Source organism: Aulonocara stuartgranti, assembly GCF_965226115.1.
Source record: "Aulonocara stuartgranti genome assembly, chromosome: 19".
Taxonomy (NCBI): Eukaryota; Metazoa; Chordata; class Actinopteri; order Cichliformes; family Cichlidae; genus Aulonocara; species Aulonocara stuartgranti.
Window position 1 is genome coordinate 1,529,949 of NC_138955.1, and position 27,557 is coordinate 1,557,505.

Genomic DNA, 27,557 nt, shown 5'->3' on the forward strand with positions numbered 1-27,557 from the left:
AATATTGTGTTTTCCTTAATACACTCATGGTATACTCACCAGATCAGGGAGCCGCTTTTTAGACTGCGAATAAACGCATTTAAAATTTGGCCAATGTGGAAAGGCGTGAATACGTTGGTGTAGTTCAGAAGTAAGCCCACTAGAGGGAATAATAAGTACGTTTAATTAATAAGAGAACATCTCACGGTAGATTTTGTTAACACAGTATGCACTTGCTGACCCCACACTCGTTAGCCTAGTGGATACACATTTTTTAGGAACTGGATTTGGTCCATCACTGATCAGTCTTGCGCTGCAATGTTGAATCATTTTTCTTTGACATTTTAAGCTTTTAATTTACCACAGTTTGAAGAAAAACGGTCAGCATGTTTGTGTGTGTTCATATCTGTCAACCCCTGCATTTAAAACAAGTGTATTAATTTAAATAAAATGTTATTTTGTCATAGATCATCCTAACAAATAGTTGTCAAAACAAAAGGAAAAGTATTATCTTTATTTAGCTTTATTTTGTATTTTTAAACGTAGTTTAAGAAATTTGTAGTGCAGTAGAAACAGGTGCAAATTGTAGGCTTTTGTTATGTTTTGAGTACAATTATTTTTTATTATTTTTTATTTACGTGGCTATAGCTATATATGGGTAGGATTCAATTGATTACTTAATAAAATTCGATTAAATGTTTAGTAATAAAAATCTAGAGGGTTTTTTTTGTTTTCCAGAAAATAGTAATACTCATTCAGGAACATGTATTCATATTGTTATAACTTGTTACTGTAATATACGTATATATCATTCTTTATATAAAACTTTGGCCTTCAGATCAATCTTTTGACCCTGAAGCTGAGGTCAGAGGTCAAATGTGACAAGATAATTTTTATTGTTTTATGTTGCTTTCTATATGTTGACAGGACACAACATACGTGTAAGAATCTGTCATGGTCTGCGACTCCGTGTTTATGTTTAGTTTATTAGTATTCTGTGGTTTTGGTTACCTTGGGTGTTTGTACTCTTCTGTTTCATGGTTCATGTTCCTATGTTGTGTCCCCCAGTCTGTGTTAAGTTGGTGTGTTATGTCATTGCGTGTATGTGTTTCCTGTTTTATTGTGAAGGTCTGCGTCTTATGTGAGTGTTTTCAGTTTGCCTCCCTAGTCTCGTCACGTTAATCACTCCCAGCTGTGTTCCCCACCTGTGTGTAATCTCCCTGTGTTCTCTGAGTGTTTTTAAGTTGTGTCTTCTGTCATAGTAGTTGCTATTTCGTCTGTGTTGTTTCCCCTCGGTCTCCCTGCGTCTCTCCACGTGTATTTCCCCGGACCTCCCTGCATCTTCGTTTCTGGTTTGTTTTGTTAGTTTTACCCAGTTTAGGTTTTCCTGTTTCACCATCACCCACACCATTGCTGTTTGTATTTTCTTTTGTTTAATAAATACTCATCTGCACCAGAGCTGCCGCATTTTGGGTCCTATCTCCTATTCCACACGTCTGCCACCCGCGGTCGTGACAGAATCATAGTCATCACAGTATTTATCGAAGTCATAAGGCTTTTTGTCCATTTTTGACCAATAAATCATTGAGCTGACCCTGAAGACCTTGGTGGGTGTAAGCCAGATTTTAATGGATTTTAAACATCACATCATTCTACACCCCTGCAAAGTTTCTCAAGCCTTTTTGAGCTAATGTGTTTACAGACAGAAAGAATGGCGTGCACGCAAATGCTACCAAAAACGTAACCTCCTTAGCAGAAGTAATAAAAAAATCAAAATAACTCTGCTTCAATTTATATGGCTTCTCAAACAAATTTACTTTAATAATAATTCAGTAACATCAGTAGTTCCTAATAAGGCTTAATTTATTTCAGAGGGGAAAACACTGACATTTGTGAAAAAGAAAAGAAAGAAATCCTACACGTGTTTAACGACAAGATGTGTTTCTGCATCAATACTTTTACTTCAGAATGATTTGAAAGCTTATAGTACAATTAAACTCTATTTTAAAAATATAAAATAAGTTATTAGTTTTTATTTATTGATTGAAATTGTTCCAACAATTACCACCAAACATATCATGATTACAAAATAATATGCCCATGATTGGTGTAGATACTTTAACCACACTGTTTGGGAACCTCACAGCTTTGTGTAGCAATAAGCCCTAATGACTTTAATGATCATCATTTGTATAATGCATACTAAAACAAACTTACTGTTCTTGTTTTATCCCAGTAAACTCCCCAAATTACTCTGCGCGTATACACATGATGAATGCAATGTGTGTTGGGTGCTATTTGTCAAAGTAAATTATCAAACGTGTAGATCTTTTTTTATGTTTTATTTTGATGACTGATAGTGATTACAGTCAAGAGGTAAACAAAATGAATGAGCATGATGTTTCCACTGACCACAGCTTTACATTTATCTCAGGTTATTTGTGGTTTTGAAAGATTTTAAATATTCTTTTAGTTCTTTTAATTCTTAAAGTTATGGTTCAGGTGATGATTTAACCAGAAGAGAATAGTGGATGTAGAAAACAACACAAAATATTTATACAACTGTAGGTTTATAGGCTGGGGAAGCAGGTTAATGGCAAAATGTAGTCATCCTCCAGACTCTGAATTAGACTTTAATGTTTCTGTGTTGCTGCAATTTCATCCTGAAAATACAAGACTACAAGGCACGTGTGGTTACTCAGAAACCAGAAAGCTGATACTGTCTATGATACATTCATGACATAAGGATCCACCAGAGACTAAAGCTCACAACGACTAATATTTAGCTGTAAAGTTGTGATGTGCAGAAGTGGGTGCTCGCCTTCCAAAAGCATCGTCTTTGCAATGGAGGAGTCAGAATGTCTGTAATTAGAACAGTGCTGCCACTTCCAAAAAATATAATTCAATGTCTGCTCCACAGGGCAGGGTATTCACACAGTTCCTCTGGTACAGTGTCAGCCACTCTCCTCATACATAAAAAGAAATGCTTTAAAAAACATTTTTACAGACATATAAATCTACAAAAAGCTATAATGACAGATATTTCTTACATTTTATGTTTTATGTTGAACAAAATATTTGTTGTGCTATAATGCAATGAGAGAATATATAACAAAAATAATACATAGTACTAGATCTGTACAAAATATACCAAACCTCTCCAACAAATGAAGCCTTTGTCTTTACATGTGTTCAGAGATGCAGACATGGGAAGTGTCTGGATGTGAGATTCGAAACCAAATATGTTATGTGTGGAAAAAGAAATCCTTTTGCCTGTTTGATGTGGTTGCATGAAACAAATTTGCCCTCGCGCACTTTCAAAGCCAACAAAGAGAATCAACGCTGTGATCGTCTACTGTAAAACAAGCTTAATACTGTTAATAAGAAAGGTACTGTTTTCCTACATTGCTGCTGATATCACATGAAAATGGAGTCAAACATAAGAAGACAGGTTCTATACGCTCACTGTCCATTTCATTAGGTGCAACTGTTTATCTGCTCCTTAATGGAACTTGCTAATCGGCCAATTACATGGCAGCGACTCTACAATTTAGTAAATAGACCTGGTCATAACGAGTTGATGAAGATCAAAGTACGCATCAGATGCTGCTGAGATTTTTCCCACATGACCATCTGTAGGTTTTAGAAGAAGGGTCTATGTACATGTTAAACTTTGAATCAGATTGGCTACGGCAGCAAACGACCAGACTGGGCGCTAGGCCTGTCAGGTTCACCAAAATTGGACAAACAAAGATTGGAAAAACGCTGCCTGGTCTGATGAGTCTCCGTTTCTGCCATGACATTTAGATGGCTGGGTCAGAATTTGGAATAATCAACATGAAAGCATGGATCATTGGTTCTGGTGGTGTAATGGTGTGAGGGATATTTTCTTGGCACATTTCTACTCCTGAGAACTGAGAGAAAAAAAATCTTTTAGTTGAACTTTTTTTGTGATTTGTTTGTCCACTACAGAGGACATAAATGAACAAGCTGGGTCTCAGGAGCATAAGCAGAGATCCCACCTGGGCTCATTAGTACCAAATAAGTCCACCAAAGTATTGTTGCTGATCATGTCCATCCCTTTATGACCACTGTGTATCTTCAGATGGCTGCATCCAGCAGGAAAATACTCTGTGTCACAAAGTTCTAATCATCTCAAACTGGTTTCTTCAACATGAAAATGAGATCACTGCACTTAAACTGACCAAAATCTCTGCTGAATGTTTCCAGGACCTTGTTAAATCTATGCCACAAATAATTAAGGCAGTTCTGAAGGCAAAAGGGGGCCCAAACCAGTACTAGCAAGGTACACCTAATGATCTGGTCAGTGAGAGTACATCACAATGCTTTCCATGTGTCACACAGATCATCTTATACATCTACAGTCTCTCCATGCCCACATAAAGGGTGAAGCTGGTATTATGGAAGCTTCGCTGCTTTGACCTCCCAGTTCTCAGTCCAGAGCTTCTTCAACGGCAGCTTGTAGGTCATCTTAAAGGAAGACAGCTGTGGGAAAAGTTCCGTGTTGAATTTCTGTTTAGTCCAATGTAACTGAGACTGAGAAATTGATGAGAGGTTTGACAGTGATGAGCATCCCGATATACAGTATGGCTGATTTCTGATGACATTCCTTCTTTTACAAAATACATTTATTATTTCCCCACACTGTCTCTGACATCAATTACCGAGACAAGTAAAACGAGACGAATCAAGTACGCCATCTGAAATATTTTGCTTTCTTAGTTAGCAGAGGCCCGTCATGTAAATGAAATAAATAACACACAAAAAGAGAAGGTGATAGAGAAAATAAAGTGGAAATATATATATCTGCATATCAAATTGCCTGGGCTTACTGAATAAAAAAAGTCCACAAAATCCCTTTAAGGCAAATGGATATTTGGAGAATGCTAAATCCCATGTAATACATTCACTGCACAATTCCTGGTCCTCTTGAATGTGTGTGAGGGGGATATAATGCATCCTGTGCTGAATGCAAGTGTGTGTTTTCTATATGTACATGTGTCAGTATGTGTGCGTGTGGTATGTAGGGAAACGAGACTGGACGTTTCAGCATTACTGTTGGAGGTTTAGAGTCAAGCCCTGGGGGAAAATGGGCAGAGAAGCCGGCACTCCAACATACTCAGTTTCCTGCCTCCCTAAGCCTAGACTCTGGGATCGCCGGGATGCATTTGTGTGGCTTGGCGGAGGCCACGAAGCCCGGCAAGCAGGTGCATTTGTACGATCCCTCTGTGTTTGTGCACTCCCCGTTCTGACACAAAGGCACTTTGTCGCTGATGTCCTCACACTCGTTTATGTCTGAGGAGAAAGGACACAGCATGAGTTAGTCAGCAGGGAGAATCCCAGAAGGAAAAGCTGCCTATCTGCTGCTGAGGGGTCACCTCAAAATTATAATTCTTCCCTTTCCCGTCCTTTCCATGTTAAACTCCAACAAATTTGAGTTCTGTTCTAACTTTTCATCGTGATAAATGATCACATCAGAAACTATGATTTAAACACATGAAAATACTTTTGATAATTACTTGTTTTTCAAGAAAATAAATCAAACAGCTAATAGTTCTCAAATGTGAGGATTAGGTGCTTGCCTTTCTCTTGAAGTATTGTTCGACTCACATCATACAGTACACAAATCAGTGAATGCATCAGGGGTAATTTGGGGTTCAGCTTCCTGCCAAGGACACTCGATATGTGGACTGGAGGAGGTGGGGATCAAACCACCAACCTTCTGATAAGTGGACAGCTCATCCTATCTCCTCAGCCGTAGCTGCTCAACAAGTGACCAACACAAGTGTTTTAATTACTTTCACAAAGGTTTGCTGTTGGAGTTACTTTCCCTCAACACGATAAACGTGTTGCATAGAATCTCATATATCTTTAATCAAACATGCCGTCATGTTGCGTGTCAGCTGGACAGGATCTGCACTCGATTTCCCAGCCATCTTGAGAGCCGGACTTCTAAGAATGATGGTAAAATTAACAATCCACTGGATTGTGTTTCCTTTTGGCCTTCAACAGGTTGTTCTTTCTCTTTTCCAGCATGGGAGGTCTGATTGTCATTTCATAGCAGTCAATCTCAAATGACCCTCTTTGTGTTTATGTCATGTTCTGCTGGGGAAACGCTAGCGGTGAGATTTATAAAAGGAGGCAGGGCATGAGTTGCATAGCTCCCACATGTTTCCACGGTTTTCAATGACTTTTCTTGGGAAAACTGGCTAACCTTGAAGTCGATAAACCTGTAGCGGACACAATCTTGCAATCATAGAATTTCATTACTAAAAGACAGACTCTGTTTTCTTACAAAACAAACAAAGTACATTTATAAAAAATATCTCATGTAACACACAAGTGGCTAAGATTCAAGGCCTCCTTGCTCTTGGCAGTGTACAACCAGGGAATGTCAAACCAAAGGGTAACACACGATGGTTTTGTGGAGTACACGGCTTTCATTAGTTTCCCATAAAACATAAGTTAATGCAAGGTTGTTAAATTTAAAGCTTCTCCTTGAGGGCAAAGATTTACTGCATGAAGAGTTAACCTACTGGCTCCAGAAGTTTGAAACATGAAAGCAGAGTTCACTGTGGTTTGTTTTCAAGATTCAGCACCATATTTTTAAATGAGATATGATGTTATATGAAGTGACTGATTCTCCTATTGATCCAAGGAAGCCCCTGAACATTCTTTATTAGGAAAACATGATCTAAATGTGGGCAGCCTACTGAGAAGGCCCCTAAAGATGCTGCAGGAAAAACCCACCTATACAGGCCATCTTGTCTAGATCAAGTTCATAACCGTCTAAGCAGTCGCAGGTGTAGCCCTCTCGCACTCGAACGCAGCGACCGTTTTCACACCCATTCAGGATTCCGCATTCCTCCGCCCGGAGACCTTCAAAACCTTCATAGCGTTCTGATTGGACAAATATACAGACAGACATGATATTGTTGCAACATTTATTTAAAGAAAATATTTTCAAACTCTCATAATGCTAGATGTCAGTTGACCTGTTAGGACATCCAGTCCACTAATGGGTCATTTGATATCCTCGTTCACAAAACTAATATAAAATATTCTGGCTTATACGTTGCTGTACAAAAGTTTTGAGCCACCCGTCATTTCTTTACATCCTAGTTCTAAGGAGCCAGACTTATCTTGTACTTGAGCTACAGTTTTCCAGGCTTTTAAAGGTCTTTCAAAGATTTTCTTTGGACATTGGCTGCTTTTTCACTCATTTTCACCCCAGTCCTTAACCATTTTCTCAGCAATGTTTAAGCCATTTAACACTGATCCATCGATCATTCAAGATTAAAAAAGCACCAAACTTGAGGGATGAACTAGTGTTGTGTCTACACTTAAGAGACAACTTAGCAAAGAACCAATTTTAGGTCATTTCTTCAGCCATTTTGCTACTATTAACCCTTTCAACAACACATCATTTGCTCTAATTTCTGTTATTGAATCTGCATAAAATTTTAAATATAATGATGTTTGACAGCATAAAATTGTATTGTAATTGCACCAACAAGGTGACTTACAAAGAGCTATTAGATGAAAAACTGACATGTATTGGAATGGTGTGCGGTGTGTCTTTAAAACAAAAAAATGATCTACAGCAGATGAAGAGTGTTTGTAAGCTACGTCTTTAAGAAACTGGACAAATTTCTCAATGAAGCCTTATCAGGAAAGGTCTCATTCAAAGGGTGGCTATCAAAAGGCCATTCTTAAGGAAGGGAAAGAAGGAGAAATGTCTGAAGTATCCAAAATGACACAGTGATTGGGCTGATAATCAGAGATAACAGGTCTTATGGAGTAAAGAATCCAAATGAGAAATTTTGGGTTCAACTTGTCAAAATGTACAAAGGAGATGACAGTAGAGAGGTACAGCAGTGAGTGTCTACAGGCATCTGTGATCATCTTGGGATCTTGTCACAACTGTTAGAATTATGAACAATAGATCAGATTTGATCCACCATGCAATACTATCTGGTTTGACACTATCTCTACTTTCAAGATTAGGCTTCAAACTTTCCTTTTTGCTAAAGCATATAGTTAGGGCTGGACCAGGTGATCCTAAATCCTCCCTTAGTTATGCTGCAATAGACGTAGGCTGCCGGGGATTCCCATGATGCATTGAGTTTTTCCTTTCCAGTCACCTTTCTCACTCACTATGTATTAACAGACCTCTCTGCATTGAATCATATCTGTTATTAACCTCTGTCTCTCTTCCACAGCATGTCTTTATCCTGTCTTCCTTCTCTCACCCCAACCGGTCGCAGCAGATGGCCCCGCCCCTCCCTGAGCCTGGTTCTGCCGGAGGTTTCTTCCTGTTAAAAGGGAGTTTTTCCTTCCCACTGTCGCCAAAGTGCTTGCTCATAGGGGGTCATATGATTGTTGGGTTTTTCTCTGTATCTATGAAGCGCCTTGAGGCGACTTTTGTTGTGATTTGGCGCTATATAAATAAAATTGAATTGAATTGGAAACAGCTTCATTCTTAAGCATGACAATAATCCTAAACACACTGCCAATACAGTAAAAACATACCTGGATAGAAAAACACAGAATGGAATACTGTCAGTCATTGATCTCCCCAGAGCCAAGAGCTCAACATTATTGAAGCGGTGTGGGATCATCTTGTCATGATGCTTAACAAGTATGAGCCAACATCCAAAGAAGAGCTTTGAATGTCCTTCAAAAAGCCTGGAGAACTATTCCTGAAGACTACTTAAGCAATTACAGGAAGCTGCCTAAGAGAGTTCAGGCTGCGTTCAAGAATAGAGGTGCTCATACTAAATACTGACTTTCAGGCTTGTTAGAAGTGTACAAGCTGCTAAGTTTCTCCCTAATATGCTATATATCCATGTATGTTTGCACAATTTAATAAACTGATGTACTGATTTCCTAGCAAAACATAAAGAAAGCAGGGTGCGGCTCAAGACTTTTGCACAGTACTGTAGCTGCTGTATATATTAAAGCTACTTTGAATCCCAGGTAGGTATATTTGCCTATACCTGATAAGCTTATGAAATATTATGTTAAACTACTAAAACAGAACACAACTGCATGCATATAGTCACCAGCATATGGATCCACTCGCTGCGGCTGGTACTCTCTCGGCTGCACACTGGGCACACGGACGGGGACGTGGAGGGGTGGCTGTTGAATGCCGTAGTAGTTCTCACCTTCAGAAATATCATAGGGTCCACCAGCACCGCCGTAATGATCCCAGTATGGAGGGCCAAAATGTTCTGCAGGGTCATCTATCCCCTCAACACCGTACTCATATCCTATTCGCTCTCGCAGACTATCTGAACTTCCTCTTACGTTGCACATTACTGCATAGTCAGCTGTACACAGCAGCAAACAAGGGATAGAAATGATCATTTACTTTTGAAATCAAATGGAAAATTACAAAATCATTACTGTATGAATACGCTATGCTATGAACATGGTACATAGATTCATTATGAAACTAAAAAATCACTATCTTATCTGATTCCTGCTTCTCACCAGAGTCTTTCCTGGGACAGAGGGCACAGTGTTCACTCCAGGCAACACCGTGCAGGCAGCAACACTCAGTGTATGTAGTTCTGCGATCTGATAGCGGTTTGGCACACATGTTGTCGCCCTCGAGTTGCTGCCAGCAAATATCCACGTGCACGTCATCTTCTGAGTCCACAACTTCTGGGATGTACAATGAGAAGGGTTTAAGAGAAAAAATAAGAGAATCAGAAAAATATCACTTTAAGAGTCAGCTAACCAAGTTATACTTTTTCTTTGAATATCCAAGAAGAATAAATTGTCAAAAAAAAAAATTGAATCGGTTTGTGTGTGTGTGTCACACCCTCTGTGGTGTTGAGATCAATGCAGCGTCGCCGTGTGCTGTCGAGAACCAACGGAGGACTGCAGAAACAGTTGAATGACCCGGCCGTGTTCACACACACCCCGTTCTCGCAGACATTTCCAAATGCACACTCATCATAATCTTAAAAAAATTAGTGCAAAGAGACTCAGACGTCACCAAAATCATTGCATTTTAGCACATTAGCATGGTAATACAAAGCAGACCACGAATGAGACCATACATTTATACATACACCATACATAATAGGTAATAAAAAAAAGACTTTCTTACCCACACACTCAAGCCGGATGTTATCGTAGAAGAAGCCGGAGCGACAGTAGCAAGTATACGTAGAAAAGAGATTTGAACACTGCCCATTCTTACAGATGTCGGGCCCAAAAATCTCACATTCATTTGCATCTAAGGGGCAAAGACAGAGAGAGCTGCGTCATGTGCGTCACGTTGCGATGTGTGAGCTGAAAAATGGTAAAATGGTAAATGGCCTGTATTTATATAGCGCCTTACTAGTCCCTAAGGACCCCAAAGCGCTTTACACATCCTGTCATCCACCCATCCATTCACACACTGGTGATGGCAGCTACATTGTAGCCACAGCCACCCTGGGGCGCACTGACAGAGGCGAGGCTGCCGGACACTGGCGCCACCGGGCCCTCTGACCACCACCAGTAGGCAACGGGTGAAGTGTCTTGCCCAAGGACACAACGACCGAGACTGTCCGAGCCGGGGCTCGAACCGGCAACCTTCCGATTACAAGGCGAACTCCCAACTCTTGAGCCACAATCGGGGCGATTGTGTTTCAAATCCTGACCCTGTGCTAGAACTGTCATTCGCTTCTTTTTTTAAAAGCTGCAATTACAGTAAATACTCAGGTATAGAGGCACGTTTACCATGAGGCCGGTCCATCTGGCTTTAAAAGTTGCTGCAGGTGAAAATAAAACATTTCACCTTTTTGTGCCATTAAAAATGCTGTTGACAGCCAGTCCTAACCCCTGATGCACTTATTGTATACATTTGAAAATCCTGACTTCCTTCTCAAGTTATTGCACAAGATTTTCAGAAAACCTGACCCTGTGACCCTGACTCTGAGGTCAAGGTTACTAATATTAACTAACTAAGGTGACATCTTTTTTAGAGATTTTCAGAATACTTGACTCAAGGCCTCCATTATTTAACCTGGTGTCTTTCTCGAGTTATCACATTTGCAAACTTGGGAGTCCATGCTGCATGCCCAACCCCAGTGTGAGAACAAAACCCCATCGTGCTTTAACGGCTGAGGGGTTAAAACAGGGAAAATCTACAAAACGAGGTAGCATTTACAAGCGAAGAGTGTGTACCTATGTAAGCCCGTTGCTCATCTCCAAAACTTTGTACAGAGGAAACAGGCAAGGGTAGTAATCCACTGCCGTAAGGGCACAGCTGTTTGTAATCATCTGAAAAACAAAGACAAGCAGATTAACAAAACACAGAAAAACGCTGTTCTAATATTACAATATGTTCACTTTATTCCGATAATAAAGCTCTTGTTGTACCACTTCCTTGGACGGGACAGGCGTGGATTTCACAGTTGTCGCCCCAGCCTGCTCCAGCCGTGCAGCAGCACTCCTGCTTGGTGGTGTTGTGAGACAAGACGTTGTCGCAGAAGTTTGCGTCATTCAGATTATAATAGCACTCCCTCCTCTCCTCTGCCGAAGTGGGGAATGCAGGAATGGGTTTGGTGTCCCTCTCAGCTGTAGGTGAACAAAGAATAAAGCAGGTGAGGCGATGTCAGAGATCACGGTCGTGAAAGCATCTGTGGATTTAGTCACGGTCTGGTGTTTGAGGAAGGAAAAATGCTCTCTGATACAGCTTTTTGAAGTCATACCTCACTACACAGACGAGCTCTCCAGGAAGCTAAAGTTACAATAAATCCTAACCTTGAGGTGCACATCATCACACCGTAACAGCGTCAAAGGGCCTCCGCTCTTTCATCCGTCCACATCCCTTCAGCAGGTAGTGCATTACCCTCGCCTGCCACTGCTGAGCCTGCTCATTTGTCCAAAGGCATGGGCTCAGGCATTTCACCGTTAAGCTGCTGGCTTAGCCAAATGGAAACACTGGCATGTGAGTCAACACACCATTCAGTCTCACATGATTGATTAACACACGTCAAAAGCAAACAGTGGAATGTGGCAGAAAGGTACACAAAGGCATAACTGGGGTTTAGAGCCCAGGCAAAAGAAAAAACATCCCCGCCGAGGGCACGTAGCTTAATAATGTAAATACCCCCAATTTGTGTACACATGTGCCTATCAAACTGGGAATGTGATGATATTTCCATGACTCAAAAGGCTTTAGTCATCCTGAAATTACACTGCATTACATATCTTTAACCTCTGCACTTTCCGATTATTTTAGCACAAGAGCACAGATCAATGTGTCTTTAGCTCTAATTGCTAATAGCTACACCTTATCCCTGTTTGTCTTGGTGGGGAAATGGGTTTACGGTAACTAAGGCCCCAGGGCATTTGCTTGGCTCCGATCGAGAAGTTACTTCATCGTTTGTCTGGTGGATTAGGCTGATACAAATTTTTGCGGGAAACCCACCCAACCATAACCCCAGCCTGTAAAGAAAAAAAAAAGGAAACACGCAGGTCAAAAGATACTCTAAGAGACGTGGAGTAAGCCATGTCCACCTAGTCGCCCTTGTTTGGATAATGAGAGACGGCTCATTAAATCAGGGAAAACTTCGTCTCCCAATGACGGGATTGAGTTCTAGTCCTGCTCTATTACCCATGGAACGGCACTGGCTGGTGCGGGGATCAAATTCCTCATTGTCGTTGGGGCAGATGCACAGGAAGCTGCCATCGAAGTTCTCACACAGGGCCTCCCCACACAGCGCCAAGCTCATCTCGCACTCATTCACGTCTGAGAAAAGCAGGAGAGGAAGCTTTAGGTCAGTAAAGGATCGGGAACATGCACACGGTTGTCAGAAGAGTACTTGATATTCAAATGAAAGAAAAGTCCTTCATGCATTTCTTTATAAAACTATCTTACATCTATCTATCTTAAGAAAGATTTGACTTTTTACAAATAGATGATAAATGTAAATTTTTATTGTTTAATAACCAGCCAATAAATTCTCAGCTGGAGGATGTAGTTTTTACCATGAGTGTTAACAGTGTATGTGTTAGAAAGTCTTTCATTTGCAGATTTGTACACAAAAGATGTACTTTTAAGATTTAGACTATGAGAGTGCATACGTGGAAGTGGTTCAGAATGACTATTAACAGTTAGTTTCATAATTTTTTGGACAAAGATACAATTTTTGTAGTTTTGTCTCAGTATACCGCTGCAGTGTTTAAAGCAAACAGTTAAGATGTGACTGAAGGTCCAACTTTAACTGAAGAAGTTTAACAAAACTGCTGCATCGATTGTTTAGGAATTACACCCATTTTTATGCACAGTCCCTCATTTTCAGAGGCTCAAAAGTAATTGGACAATTGACAAGCAGGTTCATGTCCAGGAGAGGCCTGCTCCATTCTTATTCCATGAAAAATGAAGCAGACATAATCGCTGAAACTGATGCAGGGTGTTTAAATATGAATATGACGCCACCAATAGGCAAAAACAAAAACTTTAGGAGTCGGCGAATCGTCAAACTGGGGCATTTTTAAAAAGAATGAATGCACTGACCAGCTCAGCAACACCAGAAGACAACTAAAGTAAATCATGTCAAAATTACTTACATATCTAATAATGAAAAAAAAAAAACACTTTATAGCATCTAACTGATGTTGTGAAGCAGCAGGATAAATGAAGTGTACAAATCTACACTCTCTGCCCAGATTCAGCCGAACGCTGCAAAAGTAATCAGACAGCTCTTCACAGCGTTGAATGAATTCCAAACCATACTGCGAGAGTTTTTCAAGGGAAAGAAATAGGATATTCTTCATGGCCAAGTCAGTCTCAGTCCAACAGAGCATGCTTTTTAGTTGCTGAAGACAAAACTGTAGGCAGAGACACCCACAAACAAGCAGCAGCTTAAAGTGGCTGCAGTAAAGAACTAGGAGAGCATCTCCGGGGAGGAAACACAGCATTTGGGCCTTGGGTTCTAAACCTCAGGAAGTCAAGACAGCATCTGTATTAAAAAATATATATCATATTTAAGATTTAGGTTTTGGAGCCTCTGAAAATGGGGTACTGCGTATAAAAACGAGTGTATTTCCTAAACAGTTCATAGACTATCTTTATAAAACTCCTTATGCTTAAACTGCATCTTTGTTTGTCTGATTTAACATCCACCATGGAGGTGTACAGAGTATGCCTCTGTACACCTCCATGGTGGATGTTACTACTTTGACCAACGAATTATGGATTGTATTGGAATATATTTCAACATAGTGTATTTAATTTTGAAAAACACATTTATATGAACAGGCTAGTTTAGCTTGTCTACAGCGGATACTTTCTGGACAGCAGTAACACACCGACACATCTGGTCATATCTCCCGGAGGGTTGGTGTAGCCTCGGTCACACTGGCAGCGGAATGAGCCGTCTGTGTTCTCACAGAAGCCGTTGCTCCCACAGATGGTTTCGTTGTCACATTCATCAATATCTGCAAGGCGAGAGCAGGCAGAGAGGTGAGCGCAGCGTTAATATTTACAGTGTCATTCTGCACAACAGACTCTCGGACTGCCTCCGTAAACACTACGCCGCTTTCTCCAAAATAAACACCACTACCATTCTGACCGTACAATAACAAGAGAAATCACTGCCATCATAACATGTCAGGGACAGTGTACAGATTAGACAGTTCGTTAAGAAGCTTTTCAAACTTTGCTCCTCATGGATTGATTCATGGGGACTCGCTCTCTCTCTCTGCATGGACACAGTGTAACGTGAGCGTGATGTGGGTCTGGAAAGCTGCGGGTGAATGTTCTTTAGTTGTGTCAGCCGAGTGGGAAGTGACAGAGGAGTCCGCAGCATCCAGCCAACATTCAGTACTCACCAAGACTTTACAAGCAGCTGGAGAGTTCAGATCTGGCATTAAGAGCAGCTCTCTGGCATGAACCACTTTCCAATCTAATCAATGAATGTACTGAAAAACAGGCTCTTACTACGAAAGGACTGAGAGCATAGGGGGACTTTGTGGGGGCCTGAAATGGAAGTTAGGAATCTGGTGGGTCTGCAGTAGTTTCTTGTTTGCAAGGCATTAAATCATAAAACATGGTTGATAAAATCACAAGAGAAACTATATGCTTTATGTCAGTTCGGCTTGTCGAAACTGTTAACAGCGGACCTCGTAACCGCACTGACTCCCCCTACCAGTTGCTGTTTGAAAGGTAACATTTGTTTGCAATTTCTAACATACATGATTTAGTATTTCTTGGCATCGCCAGCATAGCAGAAGCCAAAAACTGATGCTGCAGGGAGGGGGGTAAAGCTGATTATAATTGTTTTAAAAACACTCACAGTGCTTAATGGTCACACTTTAGTGACATGAAATTATTCTCTGGTCAGTTTCCCTCCTTCTTGGGTTGCTGGAATATAAATTCAGGTAACTTGATCAACAATTTGGATAAAGTAAAAGTGACAAACACAGCCAGAAGTTAAGTGCTTGTACTTTTTCTGCAAGGCACCAAGTTAAAAACATTACAACAGGCAGGCCTCACAACTGATATGAATTGTACAGATGAAATTAAAGAATACTACTTTACTGTGTCTGTTTTATTGTAAGCGTAATTTGATTTTGTTAATATTTTCTTTTTAACTTTCATAACCTTCCATGGAAACTATTAGTTTCCATGACTAATAGTAACTCCACTGGAGTGATAATAGGTTTTGGAAAAAACAAAACAAAACTTGAAATTAAAAAACATTCTGAACATGGAAAAAATCACGACATCTTGAATATTTAAATGATTTTTGATCCGTTCCACTAAAAACTCTCATACATCTGCCTCTAACTGTAATAAAGACAAGATGTTAAGACCAGTGGTACCTTAAACTTTCGTGACAATATGATTTATGGTGTAAAAAGCGCCATCATTCACATGTTGTCTAACCCTGTTCTATTTTGCCTATGAGGACTAATACAGGCCGCTTCAGCTGAAAAAAAAAAGGGGGAAAAAAGGGGGACAGAGAAACCGCAATCCATCTGATTTGAACAGCACGCTTGGCCAGGGCCCCGTCCTCTCCTCCAACGCAGAAATCTCCTTTCTCAGGCTCATTGGGGGAACTAATCCTCTACCAGTGTTTCTGTCCTGACTTGGACATTTCTCTAACATGCCTCTGGGGTCAGAGACAGGGTCTCCCACCAGCTAATAAAACTGTGGAGACAAAATTGCCTTTGTCATTTGTAAAATGTTTCCCTGGAAGGGCTGAGGAGGACTGAAATTGCTAGAATAGACTTGTGGGCTCAAATGGACGGACACATACTAAGAACCGCCAACTTACTGGATGTGCTTTTGAATACTTTAAGGAATTGCACACAATTGAAAATTTTTTAGGGAATAACATCTCAAAGGCCTAGTTAGCCATGTTTCTCTATTAAAGGGGGGGAAAGTATTGTATACCAAGGTTTAAGGAACATTTTTCTCAAGTGTGAAGAGCTTAAGTGGAGTTAGGAATGTTGGAATTGACAGCAGAGACCAGCTGGGAGGTCCGGGGAGGGAAGTCGATGAAAGCTCTCTGCTAATATGTGAAATAATCAGTGTCTGAAGGCGGATTTTCATTCGTGTGTGACATGGAAGAAAATCTGTTGCAAACCACATGTTGGGATGAGATGCACTCAAAGTATCATATCTGAGAGGAACAAGAAAATCTGGACCAAAACGAAAACTGGAATTTAGTCATTGCTGTGCCCGTCTTTTTGCAGTGTTTGAGTGATAGCATTACTTGACCAGCCATTTAGGTCTGTCAACCACAGACAGTCAGGCTGATAATTGCAGCACTAATGATTTGTGGGAAAAAATGAATATTACAGCATGAGATAACTCCACCAAGAGCGAGTCTCACACTAGCACGACATGGGGTTGCCTTTCTTAGTCTTTCCATGCGATCATCAGTTACGTCAGGACACATGCAGCGCTGTAATTTGCCTGGGGGGAAGAAGTGAGGCAGGAAAGCTGAGATGAAGGGGCAGCACGGGCCCAAAAACAACCTACTCTAACGGCCTGACCCGGGAGGACATGCTTCCTGGATCCGGTGATGGTGGATTTGGGTGTGGAGGAGTGTTAAAAACTGGTCTCTGTGCCATGTGTTAATCTGAAGCACATGGCGGCAGGCAAAGAGAATACAGGGATACATCAATGACTGTTGACTCACCCCGCCACAGTCCACACTTCTCCGTTGTTCTCCGGGCAACCCCTTGTCTGATTGGACCCATATGCAGAGGTTATTTCACACATGATCGGTTAAGGATAAGGTGAGGTATTTGCCTTCAGGGAAGCATGTTTGCGGGCTTTATCAGATATTACATCAACAACCGGTCCTGGGTTAACTACACTGATGACCAACCTGCGGTGTGACCAGTGTACATCTTAAAAAGAAAGTACAACTGCACGAGGAGTCACACACATGTTAAAGTCTTCAGATTTCTATACATTTACAGGGGTGGGAGGCTGGCAAGAGTGAGACCGCAGACAATTTCCGCCCTTGGGTAAAAGCCTTATTAAAGACGAGGCATAGCTCGGGGGAATTTACGAGTGTGATGGTGAATTAAAGCTAAAAACAATGATGTGCAGCACGCATACACACACGCGTCCAAACACTTATGTACGGCATCGTGTTAGATTTGAGCGTAGACCTTATAGCACAGTTGCGGTGGCATTTGCTGTGGCAAAAAAAAGCCCCTCTGTTTTTCCCTTTTTGTGTCACGGCCTCTAAATCTAAATGAGCGCAGGGAGCAGAGCCAACGACAACCGCTGCCTCTTTCAAAGGCGGGTGAGTAAAAATAAAGCAATACCCCCTCGCAGAAACTGCAAATTACCACGTCTGGTCTCTTCTTGAATATTTGATGATTTTCTTTTTGCAAGCCACCAAAAAATGCCCGGGAGTAATTGGGCTCCATCCTTGGGCTTTTTTTAAACATTTTTTTATTGAGGTGACGGCAGCATCTCCCAAAACTTCCATTCGCGAGGTGAAACAAGCCACTATTGTGTGTAACGCTGAGTGATTTTAAACGTAAGAGGGCTTGGTTCTCAAACCGGGGCTGTGAGTCAACGCTGAGCTGTGCGAGTGTTTGTTGTAGCATCTAGTGAAAACAGCATCACAACATAGCAACAGGAGAAAAATGGTCAAGCACCCACAGAGATGAGATAAATAGAGTTTTGTGGAACTATAAAAGAAGATTTTGTAATCAGGCCACATCTCAGGACTCCTCAGGAGCATGTCAGACATGTTAGCAACTGGGTGAGTGGCTCAGAAGTGGAATCGGACTAAGAGGTCCAAACCCAGGCAGCTCTGTGTGGAGTCTCCACATGTCTGTATGAGCTTTCTCCTGGAGATTGGGTGTCTCTGCTAAATTCCAGCACAACTCCTTCAAAAGACACTTTCAGCATCAAGAATTTCACGGTTTTGGGCAAATAAAGGTATAAAAGGGATCATCACACTAGAGGCAACTAAAGGGCACATGGGGTGATTTAAATAAAATGCATATATCATGGCAGGCAAAGTCCTTAAGCCCTAATGCACAGCAAGCAATGATGAAAATCTAACCTGTGTGAGCTGCTTAGCAGTGTTTTGTCTCTGAAGTCAAAAGAGCAGAGGTGAGCAGCTGGCTTCAATCAAGTCTTGTTGAACTAAAGGCCTCTGCACTCAGACAGACAAGATCATAAAGTGCAGTGAGGAGGCAGCCACACATAGCCAGGATCAGTGTAGTAGACGAGGGGTGGTGGGCAGATCTACGATCTGTCACCGGTCAACACTGCCCGCAGCAGCATTTTCTCTCCAGAGCATCACTTGATAGTCTAATAAAAACTTTGGGTCATGAAAACATGTGAAGCCACACTCTGCCCTGAGTGCATCTCTGCAACCACCACAGTCTCTGGTTCTCTTTCTCCAACACAAACACACACGGGAGGATGCCAAAAAACCCCCAAAAATAACCCCACACTTAACCACAGACGTGCTGACATGCACACGCAATCGGCCACAAACACCCACAGCTTCAATCTACGGTCCAACACATCATTCCATTCTGATGCTCTCAGTCTGCTTTCCCTTCTTCGCCTGTCACTCTCCAGTGACTGTTTGGATCCTCATGAGGAAAATATCTAGACCTTCTTTTTTTCTGGTCATAAACTCCATTTGTTGTTTTATGGTGCTATGAGAGTAACAAAGACAAGCAATACCACATTACAAAATAAAGAGCAAAAAAAAAATCCAATTTGTTGTGCAACAAACTTTGCAAATGTCTTGAGCCCAAGGTGTTCAGTCCTGCCAGGAAATACATAAGTCTTCGTGGACTCTGGAAGTTATGGACATGTGCCTGTTGTTGTTGGCTAGCTGTGTTCACAGATGTAGCGTGAGTACAAACCCATCCAGCCAATGCCAGGTGACTGTGGCTTCTCTACGAGGGTGGGGGGGACAAACAGTAAGCTGGCCTTGCCTGACTATCTCATCTTTCTTCTCTTAGAAGAACTGCAGCGATCAGGTTCTACTTTGGGACTCTGCCAGAGTGTCCCATTATCTTCTATCAGCTTCTATCAGTGCGGTATTGTCTTCAAAGGGCCTCAATATTGGGCTATTTCTCATTATCTTCCATGGTGGCCTTTTGTGCAGGAAGACCCAGAGGTCTTGATAGCTTTTAACTTGCATCTGTCCCTATGTGTGCATGCCAACCTGATATGTGCGATGGGGTGAGAGACCTGTAGAGTGGTGTGGTGGTGGTGACTTGATTTGAATACTAAACTACAGCCATGGAGTAATGAAGTATTAGGTCATGCACAGTCTATAAATAGATCAACCCCCTTTCAATACAATTAAATTTGCAAAAACAGGCTAAAAATGCCTGTTTAATTCTTTTTCTCCACATAATTGAGCGTGCTAGTCTTTTTAAGTACAGTGCAATTTTGAAAACTCACCACAGCCTGTGGCGAGTTCTCCCTCAAGGCCAGGCTGGCAACCCACAAAGCACCGGTAAGAGCCGATGGTGTTCTCGCAGCGCCAGGTGCCACAGACTGAGCTCCCAAACTCCTTGCACTCGTTCTGGTCTATAGAGAAGAAGAAAAGAGAGAGAGAGAGACAGATGTTTGTCAGTAACCGACAAACAGAGGCGCAAACGTAACCACATGTGCAATCAGACACAAATGCGCGCACCCCCGCACGCAAACTCATATTCCCACCACTGCTCCTCTGCTCCCGGTGTAATGGCTGCAAAGCAGGAGTCGGCCAGGAGGCCTGTGGTGTAGCTGTCCTCAGTAAACGCAGCAGGCAAAGGGAATGGCCAAGAACAATATTATCACAGCAACCAAAGAACTTGTGAAGGAGCTAAAGGGAGACGTTCCAGAGGGAGAAACACCTCCTGCTCACAATGGGGTCATTCATGCTTCCCACTGGGGAGAGGGAGCTGAGGGCTCCAGCCATGTAATCCAGGCACCCCTCAGTCCCAAGACCACGGAGGAAAGCCTCTAAGCCAGGCTTGGACACTTTCACTGGAGCCTGACGTGCTATAGATAATCAATCATATCCAACTGTGCTATACTGCGTATGTTTGAGCCTTAATGTAGCGTGACAATCAAACAGCTAAAGCTGACATGTTGTTTTAGTCAGACAGATGAAACTTCTGGGCAGAGGTAGGGTCAATAACAACCGTGACAAACACAACTTGAAAACAAAAGGAAGTTTTAATCAGTCTTACCCTCACAGTCAGCCGTATCAGTGTTGAATTTGAAGCCGGCCTCGCACAAGCACAAGAACGAGCCCTCGCCGTTGATGCACTTTCCTCGGATGCACACATCATCCTTGCTGCATTCATCCACGTCTACGACGGACAAAAAGTGGGGAAAGAAAAGCAGACAAATTAGCGGAAAGTGCGGCTCAAGATCTTACAGATTGATTAACAGCAATTATCCGCACGGATCCTCCATCTTCAGCGAGTCCACGGGGAGCGCGGCTTCTTCTCGTATCAGAAAAAGAATGTGTAATCAAGCGCTCATCTGAACACTAGGCGTGCTGGCCATTTGGAGCGCTTCATGGTATACTTGCAAACAGGAAACAAAGCAGAAGAGAGATCTACCTCAGCGTTTCAGGCTGAGAACATTTCCCCCAGACTCGTTAAAATTAATAACGAATGCTCGATGCCTGATTAGCTGTAGATGGGTGGATAATTGCGGCATTACAGCATAGCTTATAAAGTACTTGGACTTGTGGTGAAAGGTGAGGGAAAACGCAAGAAACCAGAGGAAATTCATCACTGAGGAAAATGCCTGCCTTCCTTTTCCAGTCTTTTGATAATCAGATGAATCTTACAGAGACGACAAGGTAAACACCCGATTGCAACGATAGGGAGGGAAAAAAGCAGCACTCCAGACTTTAGGTAAATACATAAATATGCTGTGACTGGATAGCTTTGGAGTGTATTCAAATCCTTCAAAGTCTTATTGAAAGGAACAGGAAGGCCATGGCAGAAGTTGTTGATTTGGATTAAGCTGAGGTATGTTTCAGTCCGCTGTCAGTCTTTTATTGCTCATGCTGTTTTTTGCTGGTCTGGAAAGGCCAAGCGTCGTTTTGGCCCCACCTGACTGAACGTATCTTTCATTCCCATAACCTCACAAACCCTCGTCCTCCCTTCTTCGCGTCCTTCAGGCTCATGTCAGAAGGGGGCCTGGCTTTTATTGTGTCAGCACTGTACACACAATGGCAGACTGCAAGAAAATATATGACAACTGCTGATTTATAGGATAATTAGGGCCCAGTATTTGTTGGGGCGAATAGCCAAAGTACCTGATCCATGTTGGGCAACTTGCTCAGTTTGTGATATCTGAAGCACTCCAAGGCCAAAAGAACGCCCCTGCACGAGGAGTGACCCTTGTCCTCTGCTGCAAGTAAATTCTGCCAACTCCATGACCATGCCAGCATCTCGCAGAGGCCAGCCTACCTGCTTCATATCATGACAGAACAGTTCACTGCCAGACATCTTTTACTTAACTCATCCTCCACCAGATTGCAAGACCCACCAGAAATAACACTGATCCAATTCTGACATCCTAGCCGGAGTTATTTCATGTATTGTTTTAGTAATTGCTCCAGATTCTTGTAAAGCCCTCCTTTAGCTGATGATCAGGCTACTACCAGTGGGTCACTGGGTGCGGCTGGAATAACATCAAACTGTCCAAGCTGAGGGAGGGTGAGCTGAGATAGTTGATGAAGCCATGGCCCATTACAGCCTGTGCACCCATGCCAGGTGTCCCAGGCTTGGCTTCAACTCCTAAGAGAGCATGGCGAGAACAGCCTGTCTGCACTCAATGAAAAAAAAAAGAAGAAGCAAGCCAATAATGTTACTGTAAATGACTTAAGCAATATTTGAAAAATCCATTATTACTTTATTAACAACTTGCTCCAATCCCTAGTCTACTCCACTTATTTACACAAAGCCCAAGAGAATCAAGATTTCCCACTGCTCTAAGCGTTCTAGCTCCAGTGCTATACTGCACCTTGGCAGCCGGGGCTTCCATCGGTGGTGGTATACCCATTAGGACAGATGCATAAGTAGGAGCCCTCAGTGTTCAGGCAGTCTCCTTCCCCACAGATCCCTCCAGCGGTTAAACACTCATTGATATCTGTCACAAACAAGCACAAATACACATAAGTACATTTACACAGCTGTGTCAATATCCCAACATGAGGTAAGCCACGAGAAACGGCTAACCACTAATTTCATATTTTAGAGCTATAGTGCATTTGCATGTTTATACCTCTGCAGAACGTCCCATCCACCAGCTCCATGCCAGAGGGGCAGGAGCAGCTATAGGAGCCGATGGCGTTTGTGCATTGACCTCCCACACACAGCCTGGCGTCCTCACATTCATTGACATCTGAATTGACACACACACAGACGTCACCGGCATGACATATCCACACCAGCTGTAAATCACCGTGCGTCACTTCAAATTTGCCCAAGTTTTGACATCTAGACCGAAAAACTTCCAGACCACACTGAACATGTGAGAGAAGTCGTGCATCATGTAAGACGGCAAGTAATGACTTACTATATTGGAACAGATGACTGCGAAAATGATTGCATCAAGATCATAAAATCGAGCGACCGCAGCGAGCCGCCCATTTCAGTGTACCTTCACATGAGCGCCGGTCAAATGCCAGCTCGAAGCCCGGATCACAGGCCATGCAGGAGAAGGAGCCCTCTGTGTTGGCGCAAACACCTGTGGGGCAAGCACTCGGAGACTGGCACTCATCGATGTCTAAGAGATAGAAGAAGAAAAGATTGGCTGTAGGTTATCATCTTGAACAAAAAGGTATATAGAGCCCCGTTTTTGTGCTTCCACTGTCTTATCTGCTAAAAATCATTAATGAGCTCAGCTTAACCTACTGTGCTGCCTAATGTACAGTAAGCAGAGCCCTCCTTATTAGATCACACTGACAGTGTTTTATTAAAAAGGGTAGAAAGATAAGTATGTGGGACAGTCACTGAATCCAAAACAGCAAGCTATTACAGGTGGCGTATAATTACTATATCTACAAACAGTCACTGGCTCACTGTTATGTGATCTCTCGAAATTCCTCGAGCTGGTAGGATTGTATTTCTTGTGGTGAAAATAGTGCGGGCCATTGTTAAGTGATTGAGATGGCTCGATTTTTTTTTGCCTTTGGGTCAACAGAGTGAGTTCAACAGGGCGAGTTTGCTGCAATAAGTGAGAAGCAGGGGAGTGGCTGACTTCATTTCAAATTAAGTCCTTAATATTTTCCATGGCATCAGAGACATCCATTAAAATCCTATCAGAGGCTGACTCAGAGTCGGGCTTTTACTGTGCGACTTTTTCCCAGCGCTAAGATACATCGGTGGGGGGGTGGGATCTTCCTCTGAGGCTAGATCCACACTTCTGTTTAAAAACACACCAAAGTATATGAGGCTAACTGAGACCATGTTTTAATCCATTTAAATAATCATTCCTGTTCTGCTTCCATGAAGTCATGACAGACTTTACTGGATTCCTCAAAGCAGCCATTTCCCTGCATTTATCCCATAAATCATGTCATGAAAAATTACCAGACGCTGTAAAGATTTTCTGTAATCATGTTCTGGGCCTAATGCATTCCTCTTGTACTGTGGTCCACTATAACTTTGGCTCAACTTTGCAGCATACTGAAATATCAAACTTTTCTAGGCAGGTACTTAAGTACAGATGCCCTCTTACCTTCACAGTAACGGCCGCCCTCATTCACTTGAAAGCCGGCTTCACAGCTCCTGCAGGTGTACGATCCTTCAGTGTTCAGACACAGCTGACCCGGGCACAAGTTAGCCACTGAGCACTCATCCACATCTGGACACAGATACAAAGGCACATCATAGCACAGATTACCATCTCTGGCTTCAAATAAATAAAGCTTGCCAGTGGTAATCAGTTAGATGGGTAATCAGTAGGGCTAGGAATCACAAATGTCGACACCTCTATCTTTTTAGCTGAGCTATCTGCAGGATATTTGCCTGACATCATCCTGTTCTATTTGAGGGCTGGTGTCTCATTGTGTTGAGCAAGGAACAGATGATTGGTGCCAGAGCCAGAGGGGTCCAGGATCCAGCTATGATGTGATGTCTAGAAGTATTTTAGAGCTGTTGCCTCAGATGAGGAGACTTTGGGTTCATGCTACCACACCTCATGTTATTTACATACAACATAAAGCAGCTGAGAAACAAATCTGCAGAGCAAATGAGATTCTGTTAGGTGTAGAGGTGAAGTCTGGCATGTTTGGAAAGCCAGATCTACACACACCTGGACTCAAGCATGCAAACATAAGCAAGGACATTCCACCACAAACTCTCACCATCGCACCGCTGTCCATCCTCAGAGACTCTAAAACCGGGCTCACAGACAACACATGTGAACGAACCCTCTCTATTTGTACATGTTCCCTGGGGGCAGGCAGTGGGCAGGGCACACTCATCAATATCTGTTAGGAAACAATATGGAGACTTAGACATTCACTGGCAGATTGCAATGTTTTCACAACAACAAACTCAAAAATAAGAAAAAGCTCCATTTAAGTGAGTAATTTTCAATAAGCCAACCTTCACAGAGCTCTCCATCAAACGACACTCTGTACCCCGTGGGGCAGTTCTCACAGGTGTAAGAACCTTCTGAGTTTAGACAGATCCCGTTGACACAAGTAGACAGGGACTGGCACTCGTCAATATCTGGAAAAAACACACCGTGTATATCAGTGTAAAGATTCCGTACATACAGGAAATGCAGTTTCGAGGGAAAGTCAATTTTACAGGGAAACGACAAGCTGCTCAAACGTGTTGAGTAAGCCTTTAATAGTCATAACAATGCTAATGACTTTCGCTGAACGACGAGAACAGCTGGAAACAGCTGGAGACTGTTTTTACCTTCACACCTCTGCTGGTCTTGAGACACTCTGTAACCAGCCTTACACCTGGTGCAAATGTAGGACCCCTCTGTGTTGGCGCACACCCCACCTAGACACAAGTCGCCCTGGGAACACTCATCAACATCTGGAAAGCGAAAAAGGGGCGAATATCATCACAAGTGGGCGAAAATATCATCACCGCCTACCGGTGTTACCTTAAAACGACACGTTAGTGTAAACCATTAGGCGGCCAGTTTCATACCTTCACATCTCAGTCTGTCAGCAGATGGTTCAAACCCAGGCCTGCAGTTCTGGCAAGTGTAGGAACCTGCAGAGTTGATGCAAATTCCCGCAGGGCAGGCATTACCAGTTGCGCACTCATTGACATCTAGCAGGGAAATAATTTGCAGCCATTAAGTTGCTGTCGAGAGTGCGCCACGAGCAGAAAAGTATGCGGTGATGAGTTACACCCAACAGCTCTAGATAATCCTTTGCAGACCTTCACATGATTTGCTGTCTGAGGTGACTTGGTAGCCATGGTTACAGGTGCATCTGTAGGTTCCGTCCAGATTGACGCATCGGCCGTTGAGACAGACTCCCGGAAGCAGACACTCATCCACATCTGGAGAGAAATCATAGGGGGAAAAAAGAAAATAAAGCCAACCTCTAACTCTTTGTAGATTTCTTTTTTTAAATAAACCTTCAACGGTACTGCAAGGCTTCCACGACTGCCCTGTGGAGAACTACTCACAGAGAAGTAACTTTGACATGGGGTGTGAATAATGTCTGACCGATCTTCTGACTGACATATACCTTGGCAAACATTGTCTGGTGAGAGTTTGTAGCCTTGGAAGCAGTTGCACCTGTAGGAGCCCTCGGTGTTGACACACCGCCCACGGCCGCACACGCTTTGGTTCAAGCACTCGTTCATATCTGAAAACGTATACAGGAAGGATGTTTAGGTTTAAAGGGCAGTAGCATGGTGCAGCGTTTAGCTTTGACACCCCATACAAGGTTCTGGGTTCAAACCACCTCCTGGGTGACCGTGTAAAGCAGGGGTGTCAAACATAAGGTGCGGGGGCCCAGAAATGGCCTAGCAAAGACTCCAATCCATCCCGTTGTACTGCTTTGGAAAATGTTGGGATCCGTTTTGGATGTTTTACTGTATTTTCACAAGTTTTTCAGCTTTTCCAAATGATAAAGACCTCACACAAGACCACTCATACTAATAACTAATACATTCAATGTAATTAAGAGATAGTTAAACAATAAAATGACAGAAAAGTTCCTACTTTTTTTACTCTCTGATAAAGAATTTTCTAATTTTCACAGTGATTTCAGACTAAAGGGGAAAAAAAAGAAAGTTTTATAACAAAAACTTTGTTTTATAATTACAGGACAGTCTGGGCAATGACATGCCAGAACGTTTTCTGTAATTTTATGCATTTATTTCTTATAGTTTAAGCCCAAAAAAAACACGCTAACAGATTTCTTTCCTTTACTACAGAAGCATGTCTTTAATACGCACAAAGAATGAGACATGCTGCTGAAATGTCACTTCTTTTTTCCTATTTTAAGATATTGCAGGGGTTAAATATGTAGTTAAGTTTCTTTACACTGGTGTGGCCCACTAAAGATCAAAGCAGGCTGTATCTGGCCTATGATTTAAAATGAGTTTGACATCCCTGGTGTAGAGTTTGCATGTTCCCCCTGTTCTTGCAAGATTTTTGTCGAGCACATGGCTTTCTGGTTGCTTGGTGATTTTAAAAAGGCCACACGTGTGGATCTGCGGGCATGTTGCTGCCCTGTGATGGACCGGTCATCAGAACAGGGATAACCTTCAGCCCCGACTCTGACCATAAGTTAGAAAAGCGGTTAAGAAGACAGATGCATGGATGGATAAATGGATGGATGAACAGATTTTAGGTTTCACCCTGCCACAACTGTGCTGTGGGACGAGCATAAATTAAAAGGCTTAGCTCACTGAAAATAGAACAAAAAACACACATTTTCACCACTTTTGCAGAATCTAAAATTATAGATTTGTTTTTCATACTTTCAGAAATTGGCCTCTGCACACAAAAATCTTTGGATATAAAATTAAAAAATGTCTCTGTTTGGCTTGATGACACTGGGAGTAAATGAAAAAATATACTTTTATGTAAATAAAGCCTT

General features: G+C 42.3%; 1 protein-coding gene across 4 annotated transcripts in view; it reads right to left on the reverse strand.

Annotated features, from left to right (window-relative positions):
• Positions 1-2,306: 2,306 nt before the first annotated feature.
• The window catches only part of LOC309695716 (latent-transforming growth factor beta-binding protein 2-like), a 90,706-nt gene continuing 65,455 nt past the window's right edge, over positions 2,307-27,557 (reverse strand). For 3 of the 4 annotated variants that reach the window (XM_082516558.1, XM_082516556.1, XM_082516559.1), the window contains 22 exons: positions 26,196-26,315; positions 25,882-26,004; positions 25,645-25,770; positions 25,402-25,527; positions 25,081-25,206; positions 24,837-24,962; positions 24,209-24,334; positions 23,129-23,254; positions 22,751-22,870; positions 22,490-22,615; positions 20,695-20,817; positions 19,919-20,047; positions 14,320-14,448; positions 12,623-12,757; positions 11,383-11,580; positions 11,188-11,283; positions 10,124-10,252; positions 9,833-9,973; positions 9,499-9,672; positions 9,066-9,335; positions 6,751-6,900; positions 2,307-5,295 (listed from right to left, as the gene is read on the reverse strand). In XM_082516558.1, the coding sequence (XP_082372684.1) occupies positions 5,120-5,295; positions 6,751-6,900; positions 9,066-9,335; positions 9,499-9,672; positions 9,833-9,973; positions 10,124-10,252; positions 11,188-11,283; positions 11,383-11,580; positions 12,623-12,757; positions 14,320-14,448; positions 19,919-20,047; positions 20,695-20,817; positions 22,490-22,615; positions 22,751-22,870; positions 23,129-23,254; positions 24,209-24,334; positions 24,837-24,962; positions 25,081-25,206; positions 25,402-25,527; positions 25,645-25,770; positions 25,882-26,004; positions 26,196-26,315 (3,095 nt within the window). In that variant the 3' untranslated portion in view covers positions 2,307-5,119. The remainder of the gene's footprint in view (positions 5,296-6,750; positions 6,901-9,065; positions 9,336-9,498; positions 9,673-9,832; positions 9,974-10,123; positions 10,253-11,187; positions 11,284-11,382; positions 11,581-12,622; positions 12,758-14,319; positions 14,449-19,918; positions 20,048-20,694; positions 20,818-22,489; positions 22,616-22,750; positions 22,871-23,128; positions 23,255-24,208; positions 24,335-24,836; positions 24,963-25,080; positions 25,207-25,401; positions 25,528-25,644; positions 25,771-25,881; positions 26,005-26,195; positions 26,316-27,557) is intronic. The other variant, XM_082516557.1, reaches the window with a different exon arrangement.